The sequence below is a fragment of the Topomyia yanbarensis genome, chromosome 1 (genome assembly GCF_030247195.1).
Source record: "Topomyia yanbarensis strain Yona2022 chromosome 1, ASM3024719v1, whole genome shotgun sequence".
NCBI classification, from domain to species: Eukaryota; Metazoa; Arthropoda; class Insecta; order Diptera; family Culicidae; genus Topomyia; species Topomyia yanbarensis.
Window position 1 is genome coordinate 202,936,055 of NC_080670.1, and position 22,569 is coordinate 202,958,623.

Genomic DNA, 22,569 nt, shown 5'->3' on the forward strand with positions numbered 1-22,569 from the left:
AGCCAAAAAGTCTTTCATGAGAATTCGATCACCGAGCTCTTTTCTTCAGATTTGCACACACACACAGTGGTTCATAGCCATCGGCGAAGGCTACATGATGTTGTTGGGAAAATCGTGAATCATGAATTTAGCGGATGAAACGAAATCATCTGTGCAGGATAGGCGAGGAAAAATCAGCACTAAACACACGTCATTGAAGTAAGCCAGAAACGTAAACGGTCCCAAGTAGCCCCCAACGCTAATCCTGATTTAAAAATAAGTACCTGGCAATCTCCAATGACAATCATTATATCTCGATCCGAAATTTATGATCGAAACAGCCGCAAAAACTATCGTTGATTACAAATTTCTTCATTTTATCACAAGTTATATGAAAAACAGCGGATCTTTTGGAGTAAATAATATCAGTTTGAGCGCGACCTTCCATACTCCCTGTTATGGAGGATGCTAAACTCGGCAGGTTAGTCACCGCTCAGCATCCAGGCGTGAAGCCATGTTAATCGTGGATTAGGTAGGATTTCTTGCCTTCAATCGTTTTTTTCTGGAATCGTGTTACAGTTTGTCATATTATAATTATTATTGTTATTATATTATTGACTTTGAACAATAATATAATTAATTTTTAATTTCTTCCTTGATTCACGTATTCACTAAACATAATTTTCACCTTTTCTGTTTAAATATTATGTAAAAAATGCTGGCGACGGCGCCGGTATTTGAGTGACAAACGCGACCGCCACTCATTCCGGTTGGTTTGGGTTCAATCCCAGCCGAGGTGAGGTTTTTCTGAAGTGAAAAAATCTGTGGTCACGTCTTCCTTCGGAAGGGAAGTAACGCCGTTGGTGCCCGATCCATAAGTTGATGGATCAATATCTAGTTCAGATAGTGGAGTCACCGCTCTGGTGTAGGTAATGAAGAAGTAGAATCCAATTTCCCGTGATACTTGTGGACCCTGATAACAATTGAGGTTTTATGGCACTCTTCAAGCCCTTCTTAAAACTTAGAATGCACTTGTAGTGTGCTATAAAACTAGAAATGCTACTTGGGGAGTGCACAGTAGTATATACGGCCCCTAGCAAAAGCAAGTATCAAAATAACATTCCTTCCCTTTCCTTCCGCGATCTACGTTCGGTCCTGGCCGGCGAAGGTATTGATCAATAAAAACACTAGGATTACCAGGAGTTGTACATTGAAGGAATGTTTCGTTACTCCCAAACATAATTATCTACTGATTCCGTGTGTCCAGATTGACAACAGAGTAGCAGCCAGGGGAGGTCGCACAAGCTCAAGCTTAATTATTATATAAAAAATGCTGGTAATTTATTCTCCTTCTCCTTAATTTAATTTCGCTCGCTGATTTTTTTCTTCTTGCTTACGATTTCACTTCGCCTTATAACCGGCTCTTCTAAATTTCATATTTTTCTATCGTTTTAGAACACTCGTATTCTATTTGTAGCTGATCGCAATGTCACTTTCCGTCGACACTTACGGCCAATTTCTTCACTGGATGAAAACCGGTTTTCGCTGAAAACCAGTTTTCGGTTTGCTGGTGGCCATTTATGCTTTTCGCCCAGAAGAATCTTTGAATTTCGGTGAAAATAGGATTTCTAATTGGTCGGTGTTCAGTCAGACCGGACTAAGTCGCAAAACATAAAAAAGGAGATAACGATAACACCTGATAAAGAATTTCTTCAGCTACATTCGACTTTTTGTCAGATTTGAAAAATGTAACCATAAACAAAAATTATTGCAAAAAATAATTTCCAATTATAACGTAGACGATGCTGCGATTCAAACTTTGAACCCGTTTTTCTCGAAATCAATATTTTGTCATTTAGTCCGGTCTGACTTAACGCCGACCAATTGAACTCTAAAAAGTCTGTCTGTCATCTGATCCAAAACACTTTTTCACTCCAACGATTTCGAATGAACTTTTACATTCGACGAGTTTTGAGTCGAACCATAAGCATCCTAACCCTTTGCTGCAAAGCGAATAAGTCAGAGCGATATTCGATGTTTTTTTTTCATCGAAGTACGCAGCTCATTTTTGAAATACATCGCTTTCTCAAAGCTGACAGATCGATTTGAAAATTTCTCATAACCTTAAACTGAAAGCTGCGAAAAGTAACGAAACAAGCGTCCAGCGAATTAATGCAAAAAGTTTCTTGATAAAATATAATAATTTGAGCAGAAAGTTATACTCCAGCAAATATTGAACGGCTCGAAAAAGTAATCACCAATGGAACGCAAACCGGAGACGCAGGTTCAGAACGCCCCCAGCGATATAATTTCGTCGGTAAAATTTTCCCCCAATACCAACCAGTTCCTGCTGGTATCGAGCTGGGACTCCAGCGTTCGGCTTTACGATGTTGTAAACAATACGCTGAGACAGAAGTACTACCACGATGCACCGGTGTTGGATTGCGCTTTTCACGTAAGTATTTTGTTACTGTTTTTCTAGATTTGTCGATGTTGAAGTGATTTTTTTTGTTCTTGTTAGGATTCCGTCCGAACGGTCAGCGCTGGACTAGACAATCTCGTCAAATTGTATGATCTGAACACACACGCCGAAAGTATTCTCGGGAGTCACGACGCCGGTGTCAAGTGTGTGGAGTATTCGTCTAAAGTGAATGGAATTCTGACCGGGAGCTGGGATAAAACCATCAAGATGTGGGACATTCGCGACAAAGACTGCGTCGGAAAGTACGAACAAAGTAATGGAAAAGTTTACTCGATGAGCTGTATCGACGAAAAGCTAGTGGTGGCGACCTCGGAGCGAAAGGTACTGGTGTGGGATCTGCGCAACATGGGACAGTATTTGACGAGGCGGGAATCGTCATTGAAATTTCAAACACGAGCAATTCGATGCTTCCCGAATAAGGAAGGATACGTGATGAGTTCCATTGAGGGTCGCGTAGCCGTCGAGTATTTTGATATGGATCCGGAGGTACAGAAGAAGAAATTTGCATTTAAATGTCACCGTTCGAAGGAAAATAACATGGAGTTAATCTACCCGGTGAATGCGATCAGCTTCCATAACGTTTTCAACACATTCGCGACCGGCGGATCGGACGGGTACGTCAACATTTGGGATGGTTTCAACAAGAAGCGGCTGTGTCAGTTCCATTTGTACGATAGTTCGATATCTTCGCTGGCGTTTAGCTACGATGGTAGTACGCTTGCCATTGCGTGTTCCTATTTGGACGAGGCTGAAGTTCCTCCTGAACCGCTGCCGGAGCCGACGCTGTACGTTCGGTATGTGAGTGAGGCGGAGACGAAGCCGAAGTGAGCAGTTTCTTTTTGTAACAAGTAAGCTTTTAGGGTTAGTTTGGAATATTACTCTATGAGATTCGTCTTCTTCAATAATAGTAATTAATGGTAATTTTAGAATTGTTTTTTTTGTAAAAAAATTAGATCTAAAAGTAGGATAATTTCACTGGTCCAACGATTCGTATGGAAGCTGGTTTTGCTCCTCAGTTAGTGGTAATCGATTCAAGTTGGTTTCCAGTTGAGGTTGCGTTGTTCGCGAGTTCGTTCCTTTCTTCTTATGCGTTTTGTAATGAGCACCTAGATTGTGCTTGACGGTGAAGTATTTGCCACAAATTTCACACGGGTACAAAGCTACTCCCGTGTGTACCACGGCGTGAAGTTTCAGGTTGGTCCTAAGTGAAAAAATGTGTTGTATTAAAAATCGCTTTTGAAAAACTATCTTAAATAAGTAGCTACTTTCGTCGGAACTTCTTTCCGCAGACCTCACAGGCAAACTTTGGTTCTTCCGTGTGCATCTTCTTGTGTCGTAGCCAACTGCTGGTTCCTTTGATCCGCTTGCCACAGTCCGGGCAGTCGTAGTAGCGCATGATGGATTTATGTAGGTGACGATGCTGCTGCAAGCTGTATTTTGAATGCAATCGACGTCCGCAGCCTTCAATCTCACAGACAAACGGTTTTATTCCTAAATGACGATTCAGGTGCCCTTCCAGACAAACCTGCGAAATTAACTGTCCGCAAGTATCACACATAACTTTATCGTTTGACTTTGAATGGTTCGACCTTTTCCGGCGACCTTTGCGACCAGTTTGTTTCTTTGGTTTTTCTTCTGAGTCCTCAGAGGACTCCTCAGATTGGTGCTGCTGATAGTCTTCGTAATGAGGTTTTTCCTCTTTAATTTCCATCTCAACTAACAGCTGAATCTGATCGTCAGTTTTTTCTGTGGGTTCCTCCTCTGCTTCGGATTCGCTCTTGATTTTCTCACAGAACTCAGAAACAGGTTCAGAAATTTTATCTAAACCATTGTCAATGCTTAAAACGTCATTTCGATATCGCTGGACAGCTTCGTTGATAGATTTGATCGCTTCTGTGGCTTTCTTCCAGCCACTTTTCATCGCCCGACTTTCTAGGCTCAGAAGCTGATTCATTCGTTGGCATATCTGCTGAAAGGTAATGATCACGTCCAACATCGTCTGACAATTGCGGCACAGTCGTGTCGAATGGTCTTTCCGGTGAGGCTATAAACGGAGTTGGTACACGTGAGACAATTAGGCGTAGAACGGTAGAAAATTTACTTGATCATAAATTCAGTTCACCTTGATTCCGACCGCTGAAAAAATTCGTCGCTTCCAGTCAGATCCTCGTCCGAAAATCTCTACCAGTTGGTCTTTTGGGTAATCCTGTAAGCACAACCGACACAACGAAACCCTCCTTGTGTAGAGTCGTTTGCTTAGTTCCGGAGTACATTCTCCAGTCAGTTCCGCCGACATCGCACGAGTGAAAATTTTCAGTCAAGATTGTATTTTTTTTAATCTGCTTACTTTGATCGTAAAATTTCTGATTGACCTGTGATCTCAAGTTAGTCCCATGTAGTTGGGGTATCTCGTAGAACACGGGACATATATGCGGTTACGCGGTCAGTAAATAAAGCTAATGACTGTTTTTGTCAGTGACAGTGTTGCCGGCCTGTCTGACTGCACCGACGTTAGTGGCTGCGTGCTGATTTGTGTATGTTTATAAAACGACCGAAGCGGTAAATCGAATAAAATTTCTCTAAAACCGATATCAAAATCTAATCCAGAATTTAAAAACTTCCATCATCTACGATGTCTTCCACCGAAGATTTCGAAGAAACACTCTCCGAACAGCACGATATCGATGATACCACCATCCGTCAGTGCCGTTTGTGTTTGCGAAATGTGCTGCAGAGGGACGCCCACGACGCTTGGGCCGAGCAGGACCTACGTGATAAAGCACTGGAAGCAGTTGCGATCGAAATCACCGAATCGGACGTAACAACCTGGCTTTGCACCAGTTGCCTCCAGGTGGTTAACATTATTTACGACTTTCGAACAACCTGCCGCAAGAGCAACACCCTACTCGCCAACCATTTACTGAAGGTGGAAGCTCCCATTTGGAACAATGAAGACACTCGAGAAAGACTGGAGAAATGTCAGGAAATAATCACCTGGCACCAGTCGGAAATTGATCTGATTGAATTCCGGTTGAAATGCAGAAAAGAACAGGACGAAATTCAGAAACAGCAGAAGACGGAACATTTCAGCATACAAGACCAACCAAAGACGATTAAACTGAAAACGTACGTAAGTCAGATTAAACCGGCACGAAAGAAACCCGATCCGGATCAACCAAAACCAACGAGCGGTAGCAAATCGAGAGGAAGCAGTACCTACATTTGTGAGATGTGTGGAGCAAGGGTGCAGACGAGTTCCCGAGAGTTTCATGTAAACAGACACTATAACCGGAAACCTTACCGCTGCCCCGAGGATGGTTGTGGGGAAACGTTTTACAGTAAACCGTCCGCGAAAGCACACGTGACTTATAGGCATACGAATTTCTATGACCCGGTGGCATGTGAAATCTGTCACCGAATGGTTAAGGGACCGTTTTTGCTGGATAGGCATATGAAGACTCACGCGGATAGTAACCCGTTGAAGGTACCGTGTCCTATTTGCGGGAAGAGTTTCTATCGGTAAGTTAAGATTGGATTCGTTATTTTTTGTTTGAACTGACTAACTTCTGTTTTAGGCAGTACCTTAAGGATCATGAGGCTCTTCATACCGGGGTTCAGAAATATAGCTGTGAGTACTGTGGTCGTCGGTTTACAGCTAGAGGTAATATAAGCGCACACAAGAGAAAATGTTCAAAGAAACCTACGGAAGATTGTCAGGATAGTAGCTGAAGCTAATGTTAGAGAATATATATTTAAGGTACATTAAGTCCAAAAAATCTGTGCAATCTTCTATCTGAGGTAAGCAGAAGCACTCATTTTATTTCACTGAATTCATTAAACTGTTGGTAACTGTTGGCTCCAAAAGAACTGAGTTCATTCGAAAAAGATAATTTGCCTGTCTTGCTTGTAGTTACGAGATTACATTCGAATTACTGAAACGACTTTCTAGTGTTTTAATCAAACTATCGAATAATCACTGTAATTGTAACGAAATTTCAGAGGTGAAAAGTATCAGTAGATTCTTACTGATCAATAACATGATCCTTACTACCATCACGGGATGAAAGGCTAATTTTGTTGTTCGATAAACTGATTTCTACTGCTGTTCACCACAATACTATCCAAAATAAATGGGATTTGAATCGAATGTACTTGTTTCATGTACTTTACCATAACTTAGTCGTTTTTTCTCCACCTTCATCACATCGCCGCTTTCGACTCAAGTCGACTTGAAACGCATCACATGATCTGTGCGCCCGATTTTTATGTACATAAATTTATGCATGCGTGCACAGCAAGCATCCTGATGCAGCTCATGCGATCTCACGTTGAAAATGTCAAGGATCAACAATGCGTGCTGGCGGTAGGTAGGTATCCCAAGACCGACCGGTAGTCCTTTTTCGGCAGTGCTCAGTCCTATTTGGGAGTTCAAGTGGGTTTTTTCTTTATTCTGTTCACAATATCCAGTTTGGTCAAGGAAAAGAAATCTGTAGCAGCATTAAGAGGTGATCAATAAATGACAGTATTTGTTGATTTGATTATGCGGTATGACAACCCTTGATTACCATGGTGACCGCCAAACACTAGAAAGTAATTTCGGTTTTCCCCGTTTTCCCTGGTGCTACATGGGTGCAGTGCAAAAAAAGAAAGACTCATTACACCCAAATTTGAATGAGTGTAGCACCGACTATACCGGTGTAATGTACTGTCGAAACCAAAAATGTCATCAGTTTCGTAGGGTACAGTTGTGCACAAAAAGAGGGTGTTAACCTCCAATAGCGTTTGAAATTGTTTTTGAATGTTTTCTTAACTCCCTAGTCAAAAAATTACTAGTATTCTCCTAGGATTCTGATGACATGCTTCTCAGGATTCTATCGCAAACTTGTTTAGGATTCTGATATAATCCTTTTTTCAGGATTTTAAAGTCGGTGGAATGGAGAACAGTGAATCTAGTTATGTAAGGTATGCAAGCTAGGCTCGATGGAGTATCCAAGTCAGTCTTCACGTACATTTGAGGCAACATCAGATGTTGCTTCAAACTTCAACCCCTATTCGGCAGTTTTCACGCCGCAACCTGCGTTACGTTTTTGTAAGGCCGAACTGGTATCGAAGAGCGTTAATTAAGGTTGTCTGACGTATTCTTGATGGTCACATCATTAGCGTTTCTGCATTAGAATCGGCAGGCAGCCTTTGTTGATTATAAGATTAGGTAATATAATTTTATTTTTTTTTCGCTTCAGATAGTCGGTCGCCAGTAGAGTTCCACGAACGTCTCATATACCAGTTCCGAAGGAAAAAGGGTACTCGATGACAGAGATCTCGATTCTATGAGACGATCGATCGACGACGTTGAAATGCCGGAAGAAATGAGCAGCGGCAAGCGAGTTTTTCAAGGGGGAACACTACCAATTAACCTTCTTTAGGTGTTGGGTTCAATATGACCCTAAATGAACTTTCAAAATGCGATAACTTTTTAAGTTTTGCACCTAGAAGTTTAGAATTTCTTGACTTTTCCTCTTTCATGGAGAGCAACTATTTTCAATAGAGTTCAAATTTTTCGCTCATTCCTGAAGGGCTGTACAAAAAAAAACTACGAATAAGGTGTTAGCTGGTCATATTGACCCCGATTTCGTACTCAGTTTTAAGACACATTTTCAACACCTTATTCGTTACAAAAAGTTAACACCTCAAGAAGGTTAAACGAAATCTGTAAGTAGCACTAACACGTCTAATTTCAGCTCTAACAGGTCAGGAACTGTACGGGATGGCGCTGGGCCTGTGGCCTTCGACTGGTATTGGTTCGGACGTTTTCATGGCTGGCTCCTACCTATACCTACCTGGTCACAAGAATCACGAGCGAGCGGTCACCATCGTCGGGACTGGTCAAAACGAACTGATGTTCGGAAGCCTGAGTATCTTCTCGTCATAATGACCCTTGCTGTATTTTGAGCCAACCTTAGACTACGTATATCCTCTGGCTGGTTGGTGTAGCTAACTTGCTGCTCGTTTGTTCACTTTCTCTTGTTGCTCCAACAGAACCAGTGTGATTTATCTGTTTACGGCGTTCCATGTGATTCCTCTTCTCTACTTATCTCTCCAACGATATTCTCCACGTTAAGCGAAGGTCTCTCTCTCTCTCTCTCTCTCTAAACTAGGGCTAGGGCGAACGAACCCCACATGCTTCGATGTCTCCTCGATATTCACAAACTTCGAGCAGAAGAGTGCCGCCTCGTGTCCAAACCGATGTTCTCACTGCATTGTTTACCCGAATCGAGAGAACCGGTATGAGTCTGTATGTCCAATCTACCTTTGTCCACTAAATCCCATTCTTGCTGCCATTAGGCCATCGAGTCATTTATTAGTGTTTTCCGCTTATAGCATTCGCTATCCTTTACTAGAATGGTGCAGATAACCATTCCAGCAATGGTCCTGTAGGCGATCGCGACGAGGGATTAAGAAGAAACATTAAGATTTCTGACAGCTCATTTTCAACCACAGATGCAATGCAATGTACCGCCAAAGGATTTTGGTTTGTTTTTTTGTTTTCCTCACGAAATAATTCGGAACCGTTTCTTTTTTAACGGGAGTAGGTCAATTTTGTTCGTGCTTTTTTCTTATGAATGACAAAATATACGGTGACCTGAAACTTTAGAATTATTAGTGCTTTAGCGACAAATAGTTAACGTAGCAAATAAGCACATTTTAAACTTAAGTAATTCATATTTTTCGATGTTTCTTAGCATTTATTACCAAACGCGCCAATTCAATTCCTTGCGTCAAAATGATTGAAAGGCGCATTTCCAATGAAACGTACAATATGTTCATAACGCGGTACCCGTACCGCAGTAAAGAATCCATAGCGGGCACCCAGTTAAACTCATTCCGGAACCGGTTCGGATTTCTGAATGGAGTCATCATGGATTCCAAATCAAATGCAACAACCGATTCCGACTCAGAATCGGTTGTTGCATTTGATTTGGAATCCATAATGACTCCATTCAGGATTCCGAATCAAATTCCGAATGGTTTGACCGGGCAGACGCCGAAGATATGAGTGATTTCGTTGTCCACTCAAGCGATGTGCAGTGCAACCAACGACGTGCAACTCTGTACGCATGTCCGATCGTGTTTAGCATCATCGCGTCGCGAGTTTAGTTTGTTTAGGTTCGGTAACTTTCCTGTTCGTATGGGTTCGCGCGTTATATCCGTGTTCTAGTGCAAAAATAGATTAATTTTTATTAAAGTGAGTAATTTGCTGTTGTCCTAGTGGTATTTTTTGGTGAAAAAAGGTCAGTTCAAAAATCGTTTAATCTTTTTTATCAGTGATTATTGGTGGTTGAAAAAATGGAAGTGAATTTGTCTGCAATGCTTAAATTTAATATTGTGAATAGAAAAAAATCTGCATGATATTTTTCGAAAAATAGTTGTGATGAAATATCTCTTGTAGAAAATCTTTCCTTGCGTCGAAAATATGAATGGAAGAGCAAGGAAAAAATGGAATGGTGTATCGACTGACTGGCGCTACAGGAACGTACAGGTGGACAAAGTAGTTCGCAATTTTAAAGTGGGAAGATCAAGGCTTAGTTTGCGAACGATATATTAAATTGTTGGAACTCGTATTTGACGTATTCGTAGAATATTAAAATATGAGTAGAGTACACTGAGGGCTATGACGATGAGACATGGTATTGAGATTCTTTAAACTTGCACACTTAATTTTTTCTGCCGAATTCCAGCTTTTTCCATCTTTTGCCGAAATCTCAACAGCTGAAAACTCAGCAAACAACTTTTTTGCTGAGATCTCAGTAAAAGTGACGTTTCATAGCTGAGTCTCGGAAAAAATTTCACCGAAAATCAGCAATGAATTCTCACTTTACTGAGACATCAGTTTTTAAATTTGCTGACTACACAGCTGTTGGGAAATTGCCGAGCCGGGTTGAGTGTGTGGGGCGTATCAAGCCTGGGCTCCCAAAGATAACAATAGACCAGATGATCTGTGGTAGTCGTCTAAGGGTGCGTGCTCTAGGGTGTTCGTAGTTAGGGCTACAGACACTATACACACACTAGCGGAGTGTCAAAAAATGCAGCCAACCGAGCATGGGGGGGGGGGGGGTGTTGTGAGGGGAAATAAAAACTACAAGGGGCAGCCCTATGGGGTTGCACGAACTAACTTGCACGTAGGACTATACTACTTAATGTAAAATATTTATTTTCTTAGTACTTAGTGTGTGGGAAAAAAACCCCCGGACCGGTGAAGAAAAATCAAATTTTAGACAATATAATCGCATCTCATGTATAGAACAAGCTTTCTAGTTGCTCTCAAACAGATCCTAAAAGTTCAAACACCCATGGATAACCCCAAGTTTGTAGATGTGTTTCGATGCCACAGGATTGTAAAATGGTTAATATTACGTCATGAAAATTCAATTCTTCCGTGACAATTTTTTTTGCCTGCAAAATGCCCTGTGTGTATGCAACGCTCATGATTTGTTGGGATATTAGCATTGATCGGAAAATGCTATCCAACGCTGCGCATTGCATACATACAGGACATTTTGCAGGTCACCAGAAGCTGTTCATTTTACCACCGCCACATGTTCATTTTACCCACTCGCTATAAACATGTCTCATTTTTGGACATGTTTAGAAATCAAGAATCATGTTTGAAAAAATGTGTTTATGACGAAGTATTTTTACCAGATATGTACAAAACATGTCTAACAAGAAACATAAGGTGATTGTAATATCTCATTCACTTATTAGTTAGAAAATAGTGACTTTGCTTAACGTGTTCATTTTACCGCCAGTTCCCCTACCTACCAACACATTCGCCACAAACATTGAACCCAAGCGTACAATGCAAAATGAGTCAACGCTGATGATGATGGGTAGAGCGAAAGAGACAACTAGTACCATCACGTCACTATTAGCGCGTTTCACCAAAATTCTACGCTACCTTTCCCGATTGAAAGGAACGGCCGCGCTTAGCCCATCTGTCATAATATCGTGATTTTGCATAGCGAAGGGCTGAATGATAACACATTTTGTTCCAAAAACAGCCCTGCGTTATGCAACACTTTGTGCAGATTGATTATACCAGTTGCAAGTGGGGCCAAATTCACCAAGTTCCGTAAAATTCCTTTTAAATTACAGAATTGATAAAATTGCTTAGATGAGCTAAACTAATTAATCAAATCCTGTTTTAAAAACTGTCCTTGCGTTTAAACCAAAATGGGAAGCTTATTACTACCACTACATTACTTAATTTCAAGCGCAAATAGCAAATACACGTGCTAGTTAAACCAAAAATTTACTGGCAACAATACAGCGGCATTTAGGAAGCAGTTGGAGCGGTCGCCTGTTGGACGACACAGGGTAGCGTCCCTCCATAGCCAGTGTAACGGACTTCTAGCTCAGCTACACTGGCTGTAAAAAACACAGCGCAGTGATCTACTTCGCCAGCCGTTCAACAGTGAACTGAGCGTGTCTGGTCAAGTCCGTTCTTTAGATAGTCGATGATGACGTCATTCATAGAAGCGTTGCGCGCTAGGTACACCAATCCGTCGTACAGGGCTTGGGAAGCGCTATCTTCTGTGTGTTAATGCGCGATATTTTGACAAGGTTGTATATTATTTAATTTTTTAATGCTATGATATCAAAAATCTTTGGGTTTATCTATTGGAATCCATTCTTAGAAATATTTCGGGGCGATTTGCGCAAAAAATTTGAAAATTTATCGTGAGATGGCTGAATTATATGCGTTTAAAATTGGACCACTTTTCGTTACATACCATTTTTGTAGAATTTGCAGAGTGCACCCCCATATCGAAAACAAAGACGTAGTCCTACGTCAAAAAGTACAAAGCTTATGGGATCTTCCGTGATGCCAGTAAATATTCATGGTTGTTAGTTTTACTGTTTTTGTCTCCGCAAGTTTGCAAGTGTATAAAGTGTCTAGTTAGGGCTCAGCCATGGCCATGGCCGTAAGGCAAAGGAGGTTCGTGGGGGGGGGGGCTTTGATTATCATCTGGGATTTCAAGGTCGAATTCGTATTTTTCATGTCAAATGTCTAGTCTGTGTGAGGCACCGGGAACCGGTTTCGTTCCTAAGGGGATAACGTTTTTTTGGAATAGACTTTTTCGGGCTTGGACAGCTTTTAGATCTTGGGTTTGGAGGTGAAGTTTTTTGGCAGGTTTTTTATTTGGGAGTTTTTATTCCGGAGAAAGATTGGAGAAGGTATAGCCGAACTTTTTTCGGTGATTTCCTCGGTTTCGCAGGAGCTCTTTTCAGGGGAAAGATTCTCTTCGAAATGGCACCGAGTGTCGTCGTTTCATGCATTCCTGATCTATTTGGCGTGGGAGTGCGTATCAGATTCCCGGTGATTTCTCGCGGGAAGGTTTTTTTCTGACTTTCATCGCATTGCTAGGCCCCTTGATCGTGTCCGATTGGGCTCGGGATTCGCGTGCGGACTCGGAGTGCTATAGCTTTTGGTGTAAATCCGTTTAGTAAAATTGGCATAATCATTCTTATAGGTGCTCATCCCACGATCTCGCCTACATAGAAACACTCTGGTGATTAAGTAAATCTGTTAGAACCTACGAATTTACAAAAGCGGGTTTGTGTAAAGGCTGGCGCGCGCATATGGAAGCCCCAAACCTCGGTACAAACCTTTATTTGCATCACCCTAAAAATAATATGCAAAACTAAAGATATTAGAATCTCTCGCTTGAATATGCAAACCTACGTGTTTGTATGATCATGACGGATATTTCCACTAGACACGTTCCATTGTGACATGACCGGTAAATCTAGAGATATAGGGTAATACACTCTCTTATAGCATCTGAACCGTACACTAGAAGTATCAGAGTCACGGTCCGCGCGCTCATTCAAGAACGCACATATGCGAATTGTCATGCGGTTATAAAATCGACTTTATACACGCGAAGTTACACGTTAGCACACGCGACGTACGAATGCCCACGTGATCGAACACGTTAACATACAAGTGCTCGAGCCCCTAGCCATAATACACAAAGGTGAACATGCAATCGCGATAATATAAGCCCAACCACGCCCAAGATTTTGCCAACACAAAAACACTCAGATGATTTAGCTTATAATCAGATCAACATGGTCTCAAGCGCGAACGCTCATTGCCACGCGATCGTAAAATCCCTACACCCGCATATCTGAACCGTACAATTAACACAATCAGAATCATGGACCGCTAAAATTGGCCTTAGGCAGTATTTTACTGGGTAACACTTCTCGTCTCGTCTGCAATTGTGTTGAGTGATTCTGACAGTGAGCCCCTCCGCAAACCCTGTTCTACAGCTCCAGTAGGACCACTCTAAAAAATCGTTTCTCAGTATATAATTCCATATAAGTTAACGGAAAACCCCGTTTTTCGTAATAATATAAATAGATCGTAATGACAGAGAATTTTAGGAACGTCCCATGGATTTAAGGAAAGTTCTGTCAATTTCAGTGGATGTTTTAACTTCAGAGATCCTAACAATATCGGACCATACTCAGATAAATTTAACAAATTTCAAGAATATTTTTTCGCTAGCATGGTGTTCGCTAGTTGGGCGATGCTTTGAACTGAACAACTACTGGATGTCAAAATCTCACGCCACGGTGACTGCCCGGTCAGCGTGGCAAGCAGAAAGTTAGCAAAAGTTGAGCAAAGCGAAATTGATGCTGGCAGAGTTTCTGCGAGCGCGATTTGTGACAGAAGCGGTTAAACAAACGGATGCTGCCTAGGGGCAGATCACTTGTGATGCATTTTTAAAAATCAGCGAAATTAAATGCATTTATTTCCATCAAAATTGAAATTCATAATGTATTTTGCGTTGCGTGCAATGTTTTTGCGTTGCGTGCAATGTTGTTTGCGTTGCGTGTAAGACGTCAAAACCCTACAGAAAAACTAGCCCTACATTTAACAAAACGTCGAACAAAGTGGATCAGTGTAGGACGTTTGTTAAACAAACTTTTCTGCGAGGGAGTGCAAAGCTGATGCAAAAATGGAAATTAAATGCATTTATTCTAATTTGATGCAAATTTGTTATACATTCTTAGAGTGATCTGCCCCTAGGATGCTGCTCACTTTTATCCAGAATCCAGCCAGAACTGTACGGCCAAGATCTCTGCACGCTTCCTGCCACATCTTTGTCAGATGTTTTGCTCGATTCGTGCTAAATTCTACAAGGTAAGAATTGTCAGGATCTTTGCACAGTTTATGTCCGAGTTATGCCAGGGTTTTGCTCGATTCGTGTCAAAATTTTCCAGAAAACGCGAGCGAAACCGAGTTCGCCCTAGCTCAGCTAACCCGACAGGATACGCGCAGAAATCTAACAGGGCTGCCAAACCAAGACTGAAGAAATCTAGCAGAGTGGTCTCTGCCAAAAATTTTCTCAGTGGGTGGGTTAGAGCGTGTCTCATATCCTGGTTGTAACCGCAGTGCGGCAAGGATAAAAGTTCTGCAATGATACGGCTTTCCAAACCCCTATATATCAATCCACTTAACCAAGGAAAACTGTTTTTAAATTTTCATTTATTCAAACCGAACTTGCTTCCGATCGACATCCGGTACAACAAAGGATGGTCTCTTTAAGATCGACTTAACCCTACGAACTTCATCGTCCTGACTCGGAAGCTCATTGTCGTCCAACGTTTGGATACCCGCTTCCAGTTCCTCTAAGTTAATAGCCGATTTATTAACAGCCTCCTGCAGCAGTCGAATAGTTTCCTCGTCCGGTACCATCTCCTGCTCCATCCGATTCAATTCTGCTTCCTTTTCCCTCAGCCGCTGAATTTCCTGTTCGATTTCTTCCATTTTGGAAGAATGCGGACTTGCTACCGCATCAGGTTTATTCGGATCACAATGCGCCGGTTCAGCAGGAGTATCGCCCACGTGGTCAACACGCTGCAAAGCAGCTAACGTATTGTCAAGTGAGAAATCATTTGCGAACTGTGACGAAACGGTGCAGAATGCTTCCCGTTCGTTCCAAATTTCAGTTCGAGTTGCAGCAGCTTCCCTCTGCTGGGCGACCAGTTCTGCGTCCTGCTTTTGGCACAGTTGCTTCCAGGTTTCAATGTGCAGCCCTAGAACGTATTCCTTTGCTTTCATTGAGTAGAAATGTTTGAGGTTATGTTCATATTCGGTTCTAATTGTCTGGAGATTGGCAGTTTGCTCTTCCAGTAGTGTCTGTAGCTGGGTCATTTCTTGGCTGGCTGTGAAAGGATGAAAATTAAAATAAATTATTTTTCAGTGTTGCAAATTAACCTTTAGAAATGTCAGCTGAATGTTCGGTATCCATTTTTTGTTTTGTTTGAAAGTGCGTTCGCGAAACTTTTTCCAGAGAGCACGTGTTTACAAATTTTCCGGTGCACTGTTGCCGTTTTATTTTTATGTTTTGTTATCCATGCGGCATGGTATTGCGCAATCAAGCGTGAAAAAAGAGATGTTTCCGGAAAGTGGAAAATTAACAAACAATTTAAAGAAGCATTCACAGTAACTATCTCGTATGATTGGAAAACAATTCAGGGTACAGTCCATTGGCCCTTGTCTAAGACATCAATGTGTGAATTAAACACACAAAAACAAGCCCAAATCAATCGGCGTGTGAAATTGAGCTATTTAACAATTATGCTCGACATGTTCAATTAGTGCAAAACCTTCGGCTAGCTCTGTTTGGACGTCGCAGCAGCCGTAAATGGTCACCATCGGTCATCGGCTATAAGTAAGCCTATATCCCTACCGAGCTTGTTTCGCCCGCAAGCTATTCACAAATTATTGGCTCTCACTTCTACTATGTATTGGCTGGCACGCCATGCACCTATAGCAATTAATTGAAGCTGCGAACCATATTCGATGGCCGCATTAATAAAATTACCTCGCGGATGCCTTTCATAGAGCGCGCGACACTCGTCTGCTAACGAAACAGAACAGAAAATGGTGTTTGCACTTAGGGTAGATGTTCGATTATTTTATCGCGAACGATCTCACCCTTGACCAGTTGTTTTGCTTTGGGAAACAAGTAGTGTTTACGTTTTAGATTTGGCGTCTATCTGGCGCTAAGGCGGTACCAGATACTGGTGAGACGGAGTTGAGCAGTTTATTGCTGTATTGTAAACGGGACACTGGCCAATCCGAACAATTATCGATTTGTACGACTCACCCTTAGAGTACGAGTATGGCCACGAGATCCACTAGAAATTGCAGCGATTCGGAGGGAAATTTGCCATCATTTAAAAATTTTTGTCATTTGTCATGATTAAATCATCTTTTCATTCGAGAAAAATGGCTAATTAGACAGTAAAAAAATCAATCCAGATTTTTTTTCCTTATAAATAAGCTTCAATTCAATAGAAAATTTCTAAGGTTACCAGGCAGCACCTCCTGCCATAAAATGTGCTATAATAATCGTAGCTCTGAAATTTCAAAAAATCATGGCATACTAATTACTAACAAAGGTACCTTTGCTTGGTACGCACATGACATCCGATATGTGGTTCCGACTTTTTTTTTCATTTCTAATCTATTAATTCAACTCTTCAATGTACTACTTCCACCAGTAGCAGCCGTATACCACTCAACTCGACTCAACGCGCGTGCCACGATCGCATGCTCCAACGATAAATAAATATGTACGAGATGAATGCGGGAAGATGTTTGTTTTCCCCATTGCCCTAGTAAGAGTGCTGCCCTCTATCAATTAGCTCTGCCGGTGTCACACCACGTTACTAAAACGCCAGCCAGCCCAGGCAGGACAGAAGCAGTCGCAGCCCGTTTGTCATTGTCGTTAAACGTATTGTTGTGTAGTAATGCAATTATCCGGTGGCAAGTTGTTTATTGTTTACCTATTATAGAATCAATTGCGGGATAAACATATTTCTGTGATCTGCTTTCATTTGTTTAGAAGAAATTTGTTTAGAAGAAATTTGTTTACGCGACCTAATCGCGTCATTTTCACTTCTAGAAAGGCCTACTAGATGGACCCGATTTACGTGCAGTGAAGAAATTTCAAGTGTGTGACGTTATGATCGAGTTAAACGTGATACATCTCGCACTGGTAAAATAATACCCGGTCGGTGCGAGTGGTGTCGTAGTCGCTGTTAGTACATCATAACCCGCAGCTGATCCCAACAACAAAGTCACCGAAAGATCACCTTTTGTGGTTTTCTCGGCTAGGCTCGGCTGGTTTGTGCAATGCTTTAGGATAGGATTATTAGTTCGGTACTTCGCATTACACATACGACGTGTGGACGGGTTTTAGGTGGTTGGTTAGTGTCTATGCCTTCGGTGCCGATCTCCGGCACGTTTACGTTGGGTGTTCTGTTAGTTCAACTGAATAATTGATGATTACTCAGGTGGTTCTAACGCGAGCAGTGTGTTATGTAACGTAGGATCTGTTTTGTTACTAGTTTGTTGTTTTTATGTGCGCCAGTGAAAAGTGCGTGTGTCGGAGCGAGTGATGAATAAAATGTAAATCGCAATGTTGAATGAACTGTTACTGGATTGATCTTCGAAGTTAGTATCAGTAAGTATCTAACATTATATTCAAACTCTAAATCCTCTATCCAAATTTTTACTCATCATCATCAGTTTCTCGGTAGGCAAGCACTCTTGCAAGCGCGCAACATTCAATAAATTAGGCATTCCATGAGACGTTTCTGATCAGCTGATTATTTCTTCTGACGTTAATCTGGTGGACGCAACGTCCGACAAAATCGTCGATTCGATTCCACATTAAACATATAGGACCCTATCTATAGATCTATTACAGATTTGCGAAAATGTATTGTACGCAGCCAAATGAATTGTCAAACTGGGTAGACACGGTAGAAAATCCCGGCGGGGTAAGACGGACCGAATCTGTTCTATATGAATTCTTTAATGCCGTTTTTGCTTGACCTCGAAACTGAGTCTGGCTCTAACCCCGACCGCTATAAGTTCACACATTTTCAGAGCAGTAGGGGTTAGAACCAGACTCAATTCAAGCCAAAACTACACAAATTCCCTGCAAAAGTTATACACATAATGTATTTGAATTATCTTTCTATCGTTTCGAAGCACAATATCAGAAATAAGTGGAGACGTCATCTTGAGCCATCGAAACTGTCAAATTCTTGAGCCAGCCGAGCCAATCTATATCTTTTTGGGAGCACTTGGAACAATCGAATTGAAGGTTGCCATTTTGTCTGCATTTCTCTCCGCATATCTTTCCGTGGACGACAACTAACTATAACGCTCAATTGAAAGAAACGTTATAATAATCAAAACAATTTTTTTGTTCCATTGTATTTTTCACGATCTAATTTCAGCATCTTAGATTTTCCAGATTTCCAACATAACTCAATATTTGAATATGCTTATCTCTGTTCTACCTCTTTAGTAGGCTGTGCTAGAAAAACTCTAGAAGGAGAACTGCTGAAACTTCATTTTGGATCGATTGGATTCGGGTTTAACTGTTAAAAACGGACCCTATCGAACACTTTACATCCCCAAAACAACATTTGACGTGTTGCCATACAATGCCGGGGCTTACGTTGCCAAAAAGGCTGTTTTTCTCTCCGCAGTTTTTTTCTAGAGCTTTTCTAGTGACTGTTAGTTGAAAATAAGACAATTTAACCACAGAACGTTGCACTTGCGTTTTCCACTCTAGAACGTTGCACTGGGGTACAAACGTACCCCACGCGTTTGATCGCGATGTTCGCAGGTAAAAATGCAAACAAAAGAAATGTATAATACATCATTGTCTTCGTTTTTTAATTGCGAAAGCAGCTGTGTAAGTGAAAGTACGGAATTTACTAAATCAATGAAAGAGTGAAAAATCGCGGTTTTGACTTTTTTACAAGAATTACTATAATTTTGCGAATTTCCAACCGATTTGAAAAAAATCAAAATGATTCTAAAAGTTGAAAGAATAATCTAGAAACGGTATAAAATGAAATTCCGATATTTTTGAAAAAAGTGCAATTATTTGGAAGAGTGAAAGTTTAAAAATCGGTTTTTGGAAAATACCACCAAATGGGGTGGAAATTGAAATGAAAAAAATATTTCTAACCAGTAATACATTGGTAACACGCAACGTTACTGTTACAGCAGTTACTGTGCGCAAATTAGCAATTTTTTTTTTCGAGAGTTGTCCTACTGGAGCTGTAGAGCTAGGTTCTCGGAAGAGCTCCCCGTCAGAATCACTTGCTACAATTTGCAGACGATACAGGCAATGTCGCCCACTAAAACACTGCATTAGGCCAATTGTAGCGGGCCGTGATTCTGAATGTGATATTCATTTTACGGTTCAGGTATGTGCGGGCGCAGGGACTCGCGATCGCGTGTATCATCGCGAACAGCTCGAGCATTTGTACGTTAACGTGGTCGATCGCGTGTGCGTTTGTATGTCGCGTGTGCTAACGTGTATGTAACTTCGCGTGTATAAATTCTATTTTATAAACGTGTGCCTTTCGCATATTCGCGTGTGTTCTTGGATAATCGCGCGCGGACCGTGAGCGAAATGCTTTATTTTTTGATGTACTGCTAAGATGCTAAAAGAGTCAGATCTTCCATATCACTAGAGTGCCCGGTGATGTCGCCATGGAACGTGTTGTCTAGTGGATATGTGCTTTATTTTTTTATTGGTCCTACTGAATGTATGGACCTAAGTTATGGAGACAGAGAGTAATGGATTCCGGACGTGACCGATTCATGATTAAGTTTGCGCGATCGCGAACGTAGGTGTGCGTTGTTAATCGCGAAGGGCTTAAGCGTTCGTACGTTAACGTGTTTGTCACGTGTGCTCGCGTTCATGTGACTTCGCGTGTACAAGACTGGATTTTGTAACCGTGTGGCATTCCCTATATAGGCGTGCGTTCTTGAATGGTCACGCAGACCTTCAATCTGATAGTTAGTTTTTGGTGTACAATTCACATTCTGACAGGGAGTAAGTTGCCCCATATCACTAGAGTCCTCGGTCATGTCGCCATGTAACGTGGTGTCCAGTGGATATGAGAGCTTTCTTTTTTTAATTGATCCAATTGAAGACATGGACCTAGTCTGCTGATATCAAGGACAGAAACATCCGGAAGTGACCGATTCATGATCGTGCGAGTGCGAGAGTTTTTAGGTTCACGCTTGAGACCGCGTTTGGAAATTTATAGGAGCTGAGACATTCACTTTAACACTGGGATGCCATCATGTTTACTAGATCGCGGGTGTTGATGCCGGGGATGATCGCGAAGGGCTCAAGCATTGGTATTTTAACGTGTTTTTCACGTGTATGTGACTTCGCGTGCATAACTTCGATTTTATAATGACGTAGTGTGTATTTTTGTTTGATCGCGCGCAGACCGTGAATATGCAGCTTAAACTTTAGTGTATGGTACAGATGGTAGTCCGTTTCCCTATATTACTTGAGTTCCAGGTCATGTCACCATGGAACGAGTTGTTTAGTGAATGTGAGCGTCACTTTTTTGATTGGTTCAACTGAAGGCATTAGTCCAGACTGGTAAAACTTTCGGACGTGACCGTTTTATGATCGCGCGAATGGTGGATTAATGTTTGAGACCGCGTTTGGAAGTTTGAAGATGCCACGTTTACTTAACTACCGAGGTGTTTTCATGTAGGCGAAATCGCGGGCGTAAGTATATGTGGATTATTGCAATTGCATGGTCGTGTTTGTGGCCAGGTTTGTGTTATCGCGAAGGCCACGAGCGTTTGTACCTATATGAGTATAGATAGCGTATAGTAGAGATATACTGATAAAAGCAATCTAACATGCCGAATAAAGAAAAAAGGTGCAAAGAGCTTGATTAAAAGTGTATAAATTGAACAATACTATTTTGGTATACATAAATAATGGAAAATCAAACTAATAGATGTACAAAAGATACAGACTAATGAAGTAGAATAGAAAAACATATGTAACATGCAATCAAACTCGTCTAAATGCAGCAAATGTTGTATATTTATCATTAACGACAATTGCATGCTGTTAGACTTTCATCATGCTATGCTGGCCGGGAATGGGGGCTAGGCTGGCTGGGACTCGCGTGCGTCGGTAAATTTATTTTACCCTGATTTATCCAACCGGACATTCCCGAATGAATAGAACCAAATGCTCAGATTGATCACCAGAAGCATTAGCCACTATTCTATCATATACGTCAGTTCTGCATCCATTCCCTGACCCAACTGTCATAAATTCTCAGACGAATACATACATAGATAGACACACGACTAGCACATAACAGTTGTACATTAGTACGAAAAACTACGATTATCACAAAGCTACAACTAACAGGTTTCTACTCATTCTACTTTATTAAATTAATTTAATTATTAAATTAATTGAATTGGTATATGCACGATGACGAAGTCGACCGATAAATGGACACACAATGACTCCCTCCGTGAGCCCCGTCCACGAATACCACCAATAGAACAATATTTGCAAACACGGCACACAGCAAAAGTCAATCTACGTCGATCCGCCAGTCGGCCACGACACCGCGCATAGACCAGTGGTTTAGCGTTGGTATGCGCAGGTGCAGAGTATGAAGCAACATATAACATAAAAAAGGCGCATAAGCCCTCTCGGTCTCCTCGATGCACCACTATCGAGGCGTAATGCAATACCCATCTTAAAGCAATTGATGCTTGATGATGTTTGCAATACCGTCAAACCCCTAAACCTTGGGGAGGGATAAAGTGTAACATGAATTAAATTTACGGATATAAAACAAAAGTTTGCCTTTAATAATTTAGTGTTTAGTAGACTGTTTTAGAAACTACTACATAATTTAAGTTTTTTTATGCTCAGATTATTGGCAATATGAAAATGACGGCGCCGGTAGTTGAGTGATAAGCGTGACTGCTACTAATTCTAGTTGGTCTGGGTTCAGTCCCAGCCGAGATCGTTGAAAATTTTTCTGAGATGTAAAAATCTGTGGTCACGTTTTGCTTCCGAAGGGAAGTAAAGCCGTTGGTCCCCCCGGTCCATGAGTTGATGAATCGATATCTAGTCCAGATAGTGGAGTCACCTCTCTGGCGTCGGTAAAGAAGATATAAAATGCAACTTCTATACTTACCAACAAACAGT

General features: G+C 41.4%; 5 protein-coding genes across 6 annotated transcripts in view; 3 read left to right on the top strand and 2 right to left on the bottom strand.

Annotated features, from left to right (window-relative positions):
• The first annotated feature begins 2,096 nt into the window (after positions 1 to 2,096).
• On the top strand, positions 2,097 to 3,390 carry LOC131688638 (mitotic checkpoint protein BUB3). The gene is made up of 2 exons (XM_058973049.1): positions 2,097 to 2,434; positions 2,501 to 3,390. The coding sequence occupies exons 1-2, from the start codon at positions 2,240 to 2,242 to the stop codon at positions 3,287 to 3,289; spliced, it is 984 nt and encodes a 327-aa protein (XP_058829032.1). The 5' UTR covers positions 2,097 to 2,239; the 3' UTR covers positions 3,290 to 3,390.
• On the bottom strand, positions 3,312 to 4,798 carry LOC131688623 (zinc finger protein interacting with ribonucleoprotein K-like). The gene is made up of 3 exons (XM_058973007.1): positions 4,584 to 4,798; positions 3,727 to 4,505; positions 3,312 to 3,662 (listed from the first exon to the last, which is right to left on the bottom strand). The coding sequence occupies exons 1-3, from the start codon at positions 4,755 to 4,757 to the stop codon at positions 3,434 to 3,436; spliced, it is 1,182 nt and encodes a 393-aa protein (XP_058828990.1). The 5' UTR covers positions 4,758 to 4,798; the 3' UTR covers positions 3,312 to 3,433.
• A 186-nt stretch (positions 4,799 to 4,984) lies between these two features.
• On the top strand, positions 4,985 to 6,582 carry LOC131688631 (zinc finger protein 69 homolog). The gene is made up of 2 exons (XM_058973036.1): positions 4,985 to 5,980; positions 6,037 to 6,582. Exons 1-2 carry the CDS (start codon positions 5,094 to 5,096, stop codon positions 6,188 to 6,190), a joined length of 1,041 nt encoding a protein of 346 aa, XP_058829019.1. The 5' UTR covers positions 4,985 to 5,093; the 3' UTR covers positions 6,191 to 6,582.
• An 8,438-nt stretch (positions 6,583 to 15,020) lies between these two features.
• On the bottom strand, positions 15,021 to 15,689 carry LOC131676169 (uncharacterized). Its single transcript, XM_058955289.1, has one exon. It carries the CDS (start codon positions 15,687 to 15,689, stop codon positions 15,021 to 15,023), a length of 669 nt encoding a protein of 222 aa, XP_058811272.1.
• A 1,568-nt stretch (positions 15,690 to 17,257) lies between these two features.
• The window catches only part of LOC131688556 (microtubule-associated protein futsch-like), a 185,291-nt gene continuing 179,979 nt past the window's right edge, over positions 17,258 to 22,569 (top strand). For both annotated transcript variants that reach the window (XM_058972888.1, XM_058972878.1), the window contains exon 1: positions 17,258 to 18,009. The gene's annotated coding sequence lies outside the window, so the exon portion shown is untranslated. The remainder of the gene's footprint in view (positions 18,010 to 22,569) is intronic.

Bases quoted from the DNA above. Each gene is read 5' to 3' on its own strand.
- LOC131688638 (XM_058973049.1), top strand. From the start codon at position 2,240: ATGGAACGCAAACCGGAGACGCAGGTTCAGAACGCCCCCAGCGATATA. The intron at 2,435-2,500 runs GTAAGTATTTTG...TGTTCTTGTTAG, and splicing joins TGTTGGATTGCGCTTTTCAC to GATTCCGTCCGAACGGTCAG.
- LOC131688623 (XM_058973007.1), bottom strand. From the start codon at position 4,757: ATGTCGGCGGAACTGACTGGAGAATGTACTCCGGAACTAAGCAAACGA. The intron at 4,506-4,583 runs GTGAACTGAATT...CTCCGTTTATAG, and splicing joins TTTCAGCGGTCGGAATCAAG to CCTCACCGGAAAGACCATTC. The intron at 3,663-3,726 runs GTAGCTACTTAT...TTTTTCACTTAG, and splicing joins GGAAAGAAGTTCCGACGAAA to GACCAACCTGAAACTTCACG.
- LOC131688631 (XM_058973036.1), top strand. From the start codon at position 5,094: ATGTCTTCCACCGAAGATTTCGAAGAAACACTCTCCGAACAGCACGAT. The intron at 5,981-6,036 runs GTAAGTTAAGAT...CTTCTGTTTTAG, and splicing joins TGCGGGAAGAGTTTCTATCG to GCAGTACCTTAAGGATCATG.
- LOC131676169 (XM_058955289.1), bottom strand. From the start codon at position 15,689: ATGACCCAGCTACAGACACTACTGGAAGAGCAAACTGCCAATCTCCAG.